This window comes from Lactuca virosa, chromosome 4 (assembly GCF_052849685.1).
Source record: "Lactuca virosa cultivar CGN04683 chromosome 4, Lactuca_virosa_CGN04683_v6, whole genome shotgun sequence".
Taxonomy (NCBI): Eukaryota; Viridiplantae; Streptophyta; class Magnoliopsida; order Asterales; family Asteraceae; genus Lactuca; species Lactuca virosa.
This window is the reverse complement of record NC_136429.1, coordinates 333,968,450-333,978,560: the sequence shown is the minus strand read 5'-3', so window position 1 is coordinate 333,978,560 and position 10,111 is coordinate 333,968,450. Positions and strand designations below refer to the sequence as shown.

The 10,111-nt window shown below is 42.6% G+C and overlaps 1 protein-coding gene and 1 non-coding gene across 2 annotated transcripts; one reads left to right on the top strand and one right to left on the bottom strand.

Annotated features, from left to right (window-relative positions):
* Positions 1-1,715: 1,715 nt before the first annotated feature.
* Positions 1,716-2,117, bottom strand: LOC145106150 (uncharacterized). The gene has a single exon (XM_079043178.1). The coding sequence runs from the start codon at positions 2,115-2,117 to the stop codon at positions 1,716-1,718; it is 402 nt and encodes a 133-aa protein (XP_078899304.1).
* Positions 2,118-8,911: 6,794 nt separating this feature from the next.
* On the top strand, positions 8,912-9,018 carry LOC145110314 (small nucleolar RNA R71). The gene has a single exon (XR_013709697.1). It is a non-coding gene; the product is annotated as a small nucleolar RNA R71 (small nucleolar RNA).
* Positions 9,019-10,111: the final 1,093 nt, after the last annotated feature.

Genomic DNA, 10,111 nt, shown 5'->3' with positions numbered 1-10,111 from the left:
GCCGTACACACGAGTCCGACTGTACATAGCCACACAACAAGCTACAAACACCATTACAAAGGCCAAAATCCTACCAAGACCTATACAAGATGGATGCCTAGCCCAAACCACTATATTATGACCTATCAACTGGAATGACCGGTGGGTCTTTTCGGACATGCTCCCTTCTTTGCGTCACCCTTCTTCCCGGCTCCTCGGGCATCAACACCTCATCCGCATTCAGAATTCCAATATGTCCCCCACCATAATCATCAATGATCCTTGCCCTCCTAAATAATGTGGTGCTAAAAGGGGGAGAAGGAATCATTGTCAACATTCTTGCCGGCCCTTGGTCCAAGATCCCATACGTCTTAGCTAGCTTTGTAACAAACATGCAACCATTGATGGGGTAACGGATGCTTCCCTCTTGAGCAGAAGAAGGAATGTAGACCCGGTTAGCAATTGTGTTCCACCAAGTAGATGCAACCACCTCTTCAGGCAAGTCCTTGTGGCAGTGCTCCAAGAATGCCTCAAAATTTTCAGACATGATCATATTTTGATCATAAATCCCTAGCCTCCAGGCAAGCTCCGCTATGCTGCATTGGCGCGGCTCCCCTCCAAGACAAAAAGTGATAATGTCCGGATTATAATAATCATTTACACCTCGGAAGGAGATGGTAGCAAAGAATTCCCAACATAGTTCCTGGTAAACAGGTTCCTGAATCTTGAATAATCGACTCCAGCCGTCACAAATTATCTCCTGTCGTTTTAGTGCTTCCACCTTGTTTTCCGCACAGGCGAGTGAAGATTTGGAAGTTATTTGTGGAAAATTCAGCCATGGGATGTCCCCATAACCGCCTCCTCTCGAGCTTTGTCCACGCCTAGACATGCTTTCTGCAAAACAAGTTGAAGAATACCACAAACAAAACACAGAGAAATTAAAAATGTCAAAATTATGGGCATCTGCAACCTGGACTTGCCGAGTAGAAGTCCTACTCGGCGAGTAGTTTGAACTGTGTGAGTCCATTTCTAATTCGGGCGAAATCAACCGTCCAAACACACAAATTAGTCTAGGGGTTTGTCTCGGTATGTCTATTAAGCATAAATTGCAAGAAATTATGTCTAAAGCAACCTAATTCAACCTAAAAATCAAAATCCTAGGATTGGAGTAAACCCCAAAACCCGGTTTTTCATGGATTACAACCAAAAATATACCCAAGACATGAACTTTAACAATATTAAGTAGAAAAAACGTTACCTTTTTTGTTGAAGATGCAAGGAGTAAAAAAATGGAGATGAAAGCTTGAGAGAGAGAAGATGCTCGTCGAGGGGCTCGTGGCTGCGTATGAAATTGTGTTTTACCAATTAGGGTTAAAACCCCTTATTTACAGAATGTGAAAATTAAAAAAAAAATCGGGTAAATACGTGGACTCGCCGAGTAGATACGCAAATCCGCAATTTTTCGGGATTTTCCTAATGGACTCGTCGTGTAGAGACATAGACTCGACGAGTATTTCGTTCTGTTTGATAAAAATTTGAGTTTTTAAATTTTATGCCACCAACCTCACACTTGAACATTGCTTGCCCTCAAGCAATCATTCTAATCACAGAAGAAGATTGATAATAGCAGATCTAAAAAAACGAAAGTAAAATGAAAAAGAAAGCAAACTCTAAACTCGGGTTGCCTCCCGGAAGCGCTTCTTTTTAAGGAGTCGTTAGTTGGACTCCTTCCCGCTTTACGTTTCTGTAATTTCTTCCAAATGCAGCCCTTCTTCAAGTCCTTCATCTTTTGGGATTCCTTCTTCATATGTCTTCACCCTATGCCAATTAACCTTGAAAGGGGTTCCATCGCTATATATAAGCTCAATAGGTCCATGTGGAAAAACTTGTTTTACCACAAAAGGACCATCCCACCGTGTCTTCAGCTTGCCCGGAAAAAGCTTTAACCTCGAATTGAAGAGTAACACCTTTTGTCCTTCATAAAAGTCCTTATTACCCTTTAGTCTTTTGTCATGCCAATTCTTGGTCTTCTCTTTGTATATCAAGGAATTAGTGTAGGCCTCATTTCTAAGCTCTTCCAGGGCATTCATTTGCATCAACCAGTTGGTACGAAGTTCAGCCAACTCAAAATTACACATCTTTAAAGCCCAATAAGCTTGATGCTCTATTTCAACCGGCAAATGACAAGTCTTTCCATAAACTAGCCTATATGGTGTAGTACCAATAGGTGTTTTGAAAGCTGTTCGAAAGGTCCAAAGTGCATCATCAAGTTTATCTGACCATTCCTTTCGATTTCCTCCAACCAATCTCTCCAAAATCCTTTTTAATGCCCGATTTGTCACTTCAGTTTGCCCACTTGTTTGTGGATGATAAGATGTGGAAAACCTATGATCTACCCCAAACGTTTTCAACACTTTGGCTAATTGATCATTTGCAAAGTGAGTGCCCCGGTCACTAATAAGAGCTTTAGGAACTCCAAATCTTCAGAATAGCTTTTTTAGAAATAGCACCACCACCCGAGCATCATTAGTAGATAATGTTTGTGCCTCCGCCCACTTAGATACGTAGTTGACCGCCACCAAGATATATTTATTCCCTTTTGACATTGGGAAAGGTCCCATAAAGTCAATCCCCCAAACATCAAATATTTCACAAACTTGAATATTATGTTGGAGCATCTTATTTCGGGATGATATGTTCCCCGCTCGTTGGCATGAATCACATTCCTTGACATATTTAGCAACATCTTTAAAAATTGTGGGCCAATAAAACTGTAACACCCAGTATCAGAAAGGCTAAGAAAGGAAAGGAAAACCCTAAGTCAAAAGGGGGTCAACTCGTCGAGTCCAAGGAAGAACTCGACGAGTCGGAGCGGGATCCATGTGCAAGATTAAGTGACCGACTCGATGAGTCGGCGAGTGGACTCGGCGAGTCAGGTCTGGGTTAGGAAGCCCTAATTCCGGGACTTGGTACCCTATTTAAGCATCTTATTCTCTTCCCTAGGGATCATTTACAGCCTCTCTCGTCCAGAACCCAAAACCCTAGCCACCCAACTCCATTGTTTGAGCTTTTGAGAAGATTAAGGGCCTTTAGAGTGCGTCTTGGAAGCTTGGAGAGAAAGGAGCAAGGAAGGAAGAGTAGATCCAGCCTCCATATCGACTTGGCAACTGTTAGGAGGTAAAAAGTCTGAACCTTGAGCTTTCAATTGATAGATCCCCTTTCTAGCTTGCCTTTTGTCACAATTGGATCATTTCCAAGTAGAATCCGAGTATTAAGCCTTTGAGGATGGATTGGACAACAGATCTGGACACTCTTGAGCTTTAGAAGCTCAAAGTTGTTGGCTTTATCTAGCTAAGGTCCCATTTCATGACCTAGGCCTTCATTGTAGCTTGGATTAAGTGTTCTAGCCTCATAACACCTTGCATGCACATAAAGTTAGCAACTTTACGTGCAATGCTAGCATTAGGAGTCCAAATCTATGAGTTGGAAGTGTTGGAATGGACTGTAATCGACAGAATAGAGATGTCACAAAGTGGACTCGACGAGTCCCTTCATGGACTCGGCGAGTCGGGTCGCAAACCCAAACCCTTATGTTTATGATTCGGATCAGTGAGTGGAGTTAGTAAAGGATTCAGCCAGACTGGGTCCGTAATGGACATGAAGATCATAGTGGAACTCAGCGAGTCCAAGACAATCTCCTTAGTTATGAATATGAACTCGACGAGTTGTTCATACAACTCGGTGAGTCATGGTCTAGACATTCATACGATGATGATGAACTCGACGAGTTCAAGGATGAACCCGGCGAGTTGGTTGAAGATAGTCCCGAAGTGTTAGATGAAGGAGAACTCGTCGAGTTCTCGCTAGACTCGACGAGTGGAGTCAGGGTTGTTTTGAGATTTAAGGAGCATGGACTCGGCGACTTGGCAGAACAACTCGACGAGTCGAGTCAACTGGAAGGTTGACTTTGACCAGGACTTTGACCTTGAGAAGGACTTTGACCAGAGTTGACTCAGTTGACTTCTTGAGGACAGTTAGGCTAGGTGTTACTATTATTGGTATTGGTAGCTCGGGGAGCTAGAGGAGCAGCAGTTCGGAGAGTTGTTGGATAGCAGCCAGAGGGTTATCAGCAGTTTCAGCAGTACGATGTGAGTTTCCCTTTGTGTATATGGGTCTACGGCCACAATGCCGGCCCATGTAGTTATGAGTAGGAAGACCCGGGGATTAGCCCTAGGCACTGTATGCTAGTATGTTATTCCGGACCAAGGTCCGATGCCGGGCGGGTGCCTGAGGAAGGTTTATGTGTTTGTTATTCCGGATCAAGATCCGATGTCGGGGTAAGCCCTATGAAAGTTGCATGTTAGATTATACTTGTTGTCTGTGTGATACTTGTATGTGCCTGGTAGGGAGGTGAGTGTGGGCGAGGTCTTGTATCTTACCATCAACAGAGTATGGACGGGGTTCCGTATCTCATTAGTAGCAGAGCAGGGGCGAGGCCCAAGTTAGGGAAAGAGTAAGTGTGGGCTGGGGCCCGTATCTCATTATCAGTAGGAGTGTGGACGGGGTTCCATGACTCATCAGTAGTAGACAGGGGCGGGGCCCAAGACAGGCGAGGCATTAGATTAGTAATGCAGTAGAGTACTATAGCCATTGTGTTATGGGATATGTTATATGTTTGTATATGTTTAGCGGGCAAGGCCCAGAGACAGGCGAGGCCTAAGTGAGACAGATCTGTATACCGAGCGGGGCTCGATGCCAGGCGAGGCCTGATGCCGGGCGGGGCCAGATGCCGGAGCGAGTCCGATGTCGGGCTAGTCCCGATGCAGCAGGGGCGAGGCCCAGTATGTGATTATATGTATGGTATGTGGTAGGTTGGGGAACTCACTAAGCTTCGTGCTTACGGTTTTCAGTTTTGGTTTCAGGTACTTCCGGTAGCGGAGGGAAGAGCTCGGGGTGATCGCATGGCACACACCATTGTTTAGTCAGCCTGGGATGTTTTACTCTGATAATGAGAATATGTTTTGAATTAACACTATGATCTTATGTGATGATTTATGTTATGGATTGACAAATATGGTTTAAGTAATGTTTTAAAAATAAAATTTTTGGTCATGATTTTTGGGATGTTACAAAAACCCAATATCAAAAATCTTTTTAGCCGTGTAATGTGCTCCATGATGTCCCCCAGCAGGCCCGCTATGGCAGTGTTCCAAGATTTCCCGACTTTCTTTCCCGAATACACATCTTCTTATCATTCCATCTGCGCAGCTTCAGAAAAGGTATGGCTCGTCCCAAAAGTAGTACTTGATTTCTGAAAAGAATTTTTTTCTTTTTTTGGCGTGTTAAATCTTTTGGAATATATTCAGTAGCTAATTAATTAGCTATATCCGCAAACCATGACACCTCTCCTGCTATTACTAGAAGATACTCATCGGGAAAATCATCTCCAATCTTGTTTTCTTCCAATTCTTCCAAGTGCGGGTTCTCTTATCTTGATAAGTGGTCGGCAGCCACATTTTCCATTCCTTTTTTATCACGTATATTAATTTCAAACTCTTGTAAAAGTAAAACCCAACGTATCAATCTCGGTTTTGCATCTTGTTTAGCAAATAGATACTTTAAAGCGGAATGGTCGGTGAAAACTATCGTCTTGGACAAGACTAAATATGGCCGGAACTTGTCAAAAACATATACCACCGCTAGCAACTCCTTCTCCGTAGTAGTGTAGTTCTCTTGAGTTGGGTTCAAAGTTTTTCTTGCATAGTAGATAGGTTGAAAATGTTTATCAACCCTTTTCCCAAAAACAGCTCCCACCGCATAATCACTAGCATCACACATTAGCTCGAAAGGAAGATTCCAATTCGGGACTATCATGATAGGAGTAGTGGTTAATCTTTCCTTTAATAAATGAAATGCTTCGTGACATTCTTTAGAGAAATCGAAAGAAGCATCCTTCAAGAGTAGTTGAGTCAATGGCCTTGTGATCTTTGAGAAGTCTTTAATGAAGCGACGGTAAAAGCCCGCATGGCCAAGAAAACTCCTCACCTCTTTTACATTTGTTGGAGGGGGTAATTTGGCTATTGTGTCAACTTTTGCTCTATCCACTTTTATCCCTTTCCTTGAAACTTTGTGGCCCAACACAATTCCTTCTTTTAACATGAAGTGGCACTTTTCCCAATTAAGGACAAGGTTGGTCTTCTAACATCTAGCTAGCATCAAATCTAAATTAGATAACCAATCTTCTAAGGATGACCCAAAAACTGAGAAGTCATCCATAAATACCTCCATGAAATTCTCGATCAGGTCATGAAAGATGGCCATCATGCACCTTTGGAATGTAGCCGGTGCATTGCATAATCCAAAAGGCATGCGCCTATATGCGAATGTTCCACTTGGGCATGTAAAAGTGGTCTTGTCTTGATCTTGTGGGTCGATTGGAATTTGAAAATACCCCGAAAAGCCATCGAGAAAACAATAATATAGATGACCGGAAAGCCTTTCTAGCATTTGACAGATAAATGGCAACGAAAGTGATCCTTACATGTAGCATCATTTAGTTTTCTGTAGTCGATGCAAACGCGCCACCCGGTCACTGTTCTTGTTGGAATTAACTCGTTGTCTTTATCAGTAACCACTGTCATTCCTCCCTTCTTTGGTACCACTTCCACCAGACTTACCCATGGGCTATCGGAGATCAAATAAATGATACCCGCATCTAATAACATAACCACCTCCTTTTTGACAACTTCTTGCATGTTTGGGTTAAGTCTTCTTTGGCGTTGAACTACAGTTTTGGCTACAATAAGTTGGACTAATTCCCTTGATATCGGTGATCTTCCATGCTATGGCACCTTGCCTCTTCCTTAGCACTCCCACAAGGCTTTCTTTTTCATGTTTGGCTAGATCAGCAGCTATAATTACGGGTTTTTGTTCCCCATCTTCAAGAAATGCATACTCCAAGTGATTAGGTAGAGCCTTACGTTCAGATTTTGTGTTCTGAATGCTGAACACGTCGAGTCCAGTGAGGGGACTCGTCGGGTCCTCGGTAAAATTCACGACTGATCGGGTTTCTTCGAATGGACGCGTCGAGTTGGTCGAGGCTACTCGGCGAGTCGGGTGTTCTGCACTTCTGATCAGATCATTATATTCAGCTTCCTCGAGCAGTCTCTCTATTTCCAGCAGGTCTCTTTCAGCATCAAATTCTTCTTCAAGAGTGACGGTGGACTTGTTTAGCTCATCTTCATTTTATTCCTCCGTTAACTCTTCCAACATATCAACCGAGAATGTCGTGTCATCACTATTCCTTGGATGCTTCATGGCTTGATCAACCCCAAAAGTAACTGATTCGTCTCCCACTCGAAGAGTAAGTTTAGAATCTCGCATGTCAACTATAGCACTCGCGGTGTTTAGGAAAGGTCTTCCAAGTATAATCGGGACTTGAGGGTCTGCTTCCATATCTAAGACTATGAAGTCCGCGGGGAACACGAACTTATCAAGTTTTACGAATAGATCTTCACATATTCCTCTTGGGAATGTGACCGTTTTATTTGCTAGGTGAATTGCCATTCGAATTGGACTCGGCTCCGGATGATCTAATTTCTTGAAGAATGAGTACGACATGAGATTTACACTTGCCCCTGAATCAGTCAATGCATAAATGGTAGCTAAGTTTCCGAATTGACAAGGCAAGGTTAAGCTTCTCGGATCACCTTTCTTCTTAGGCAGTTTGTTCAACATGGCAGCTGAACAGTTCTCATTTAGGACCACTTTCTTCACTTCTTCCATCTTCTTTCTATTAGTTAGAAGCTCCTTGAGGAATTTGGCATATTTAGGCATTTGTGTAACCGCCTCTATGAAAGGCATATTAATTTCAAGAGACTTTATGTGTTCCAGAAACTTCTGGTAGTCAACATCATTCTTTTCTTGTCTAGCTCGAGCTGGAAATGGCAGTGGAGGCTGATATGGCTTGATAGGAGGCTTGTTTTTCTGTTCTGGTGGGGGACTCGTCGAGTCCGTAACTTGGACTCGGCAATTCGGGTTGGGAATTTGTGATTCTTCATGTTCTACTTCTTCCTCTTGAACCAGCTTAGGATCTTCTTGCTGAATAGGGGCCAGAAGAGTTATAATCTTCCCACTCCTAGTTGTCACGATATTTATATGTGCACCTTTTGGGTTACTTTCGGTATTACTAGGAAGTCCACCCGGTCGTCTCTCGTTCACTTGTTGTGCAAGTTGGCCCAACTGCTTTTCTATGTTGAGAATAGATGCTTGCTGATTCCTAAGCAGCGCTTGTTGATCTTTCATCATAATTTGGTGTTCTCTCAACATAATTTGTTGATCTTTGATTGCAGCATCGGTATCATTATGTCTTTTCTCGGATGCGGCCACGAATCTTGTAAGCATGTCTTCCAAATCTGATTTCTTTTCATACACCAGCTCCTCCTTTTGATAAAAGCCTCTATCTTTTTGCTTATATTTTTCCTCCCTTGTCTTTTTGTACTCATCATATGGTAGCCATTCTTTCTTGGGTTTTCGCCAACTGTCATCATACCTATCACCACTTGAATAGCACACTTGCACTTTCCGGTTCCCGTTCTCATCAAGGTCACAATCTTTAGTAAGGTGGGGCCCTCTACAATTTTCACATCCCACTCTAATAGCATGGATGGATTGGTCCATCTCAGTCATTCTTCGGTCCATGCTTTCCAATTTTGCCATCATTGCTGCCATGTCATCAGTAATAGAATTCACCGCCCCTCGAGTTAAATCATTAATTGGGTTGTGATATTCTCTAGAGTGCTTAGAGAATTCTTCAATTAGAGCCTTTATCACTGGGGGTGCTTTCTTTGTGAGTGGTCCTTGCGAATCAAGGAGTTGCCTGGTTGTCATATTTACTCCATCATAGAAAATGGAGACTTCTTGTTGGCTGTTTAGATCGTGATGTGGGCAGTTCCTTAGTAAGCCTTTGTATCTTTCCCATGCTTCATATAGTGACTCTCAAGCTTTTTGTTCAAAATTGGCTATGGCTTTCTTCAATTTGGCTATCTTTGAGGGAGGGAAAAATTGGTCTATAAATTCCTCTTTCATTTCAGTCCAAGTAGTGATGGATCCTGGAGGGAGTGATTTCAGCCAATCTTTTGCGGCTCCCTTGAATGTGACTAGTAGCATACGTAGCAAAACAGTGTCGCGAGCCACATTAGGGACATTGAAGTAGTCGGCTATGTCATTGACCTCGTCAAGATACTTGTATGCGTCTTTATGATCCTTCCCGTAGAATGGAATTTCCTTAAGTTTAGCAAGTATGTGGCCCTTAAGTTCAAAGATGGCAGTTGCGGGAATCGCGGGTTGCACGAGTCCTGGGCCGGTGTCGCCACACATCCTTTTCTTCCATTCACCCATGGGAACTTCATCGATGTTAGCCATGTTGTTAGCTAGTTTGCCCTCTATGTCGCTTCCTTCTTCAAATTCACTTTCTTCCTTTTCGGATTCGTACTCGATATCCTCCTTTTTCGGGTCTTCGTTCTTCACTGAAGAGATGCTGGATTCTCCTACTTTCTTGTCCTTTTTCTTACTAAAAATAGATTTGAGATTCTTCAACGGCGAATTCTTCGATGTTGCGGTTTCTCCTACGGTTTTGCCTTTGTTTTTTTTCAAAGTTGCTTTCGGGTCTTCAAGTGGTGGAATCAAAGGTGTACCTCCTCCTCTGGTCATAAACGTACTGCAATGGACTCGTCGAGTAGATTCGACTACACTCGATGAGTACGGAGCTAAAACAGAAATAAATTAAATAAAAGTTCCAAAAACAGAAAAACTTAAAACTTAACCTAATAACTAAATTACTAAAGCAGTAAGTTTGTGTAAGATGGATCTCACACAAAGGATCGATAATACTAGAAATTAGAATTAATTTTAGAACCGTTCCCCGGCAACGGCGCCAAAAACTTGGTGTGTATAAAAAATGCACTGGTTTTAGTCCTACTTTTAAGATTTAATTTAAACACACAAAGGCGGTGAACCTGTCTTTTAGTGGTATAGATGAGCAAGTAGGGTGTCGAACTCGAGGAACGGAAATTAAACTAATAACTAGAATTAACTAAACAAGTAATAGAAGTAAAATGTTTTCTCTAGTTTT

Coding starts and splice junctions, on each gene's coding strand:
- LOC145106150 (XM_079043178.1), bottom strand. CDS start 2,117: ATGTGTAATTTTGAGTTGGCTGAACTTCGTACCAACTGGTTGATGCAA.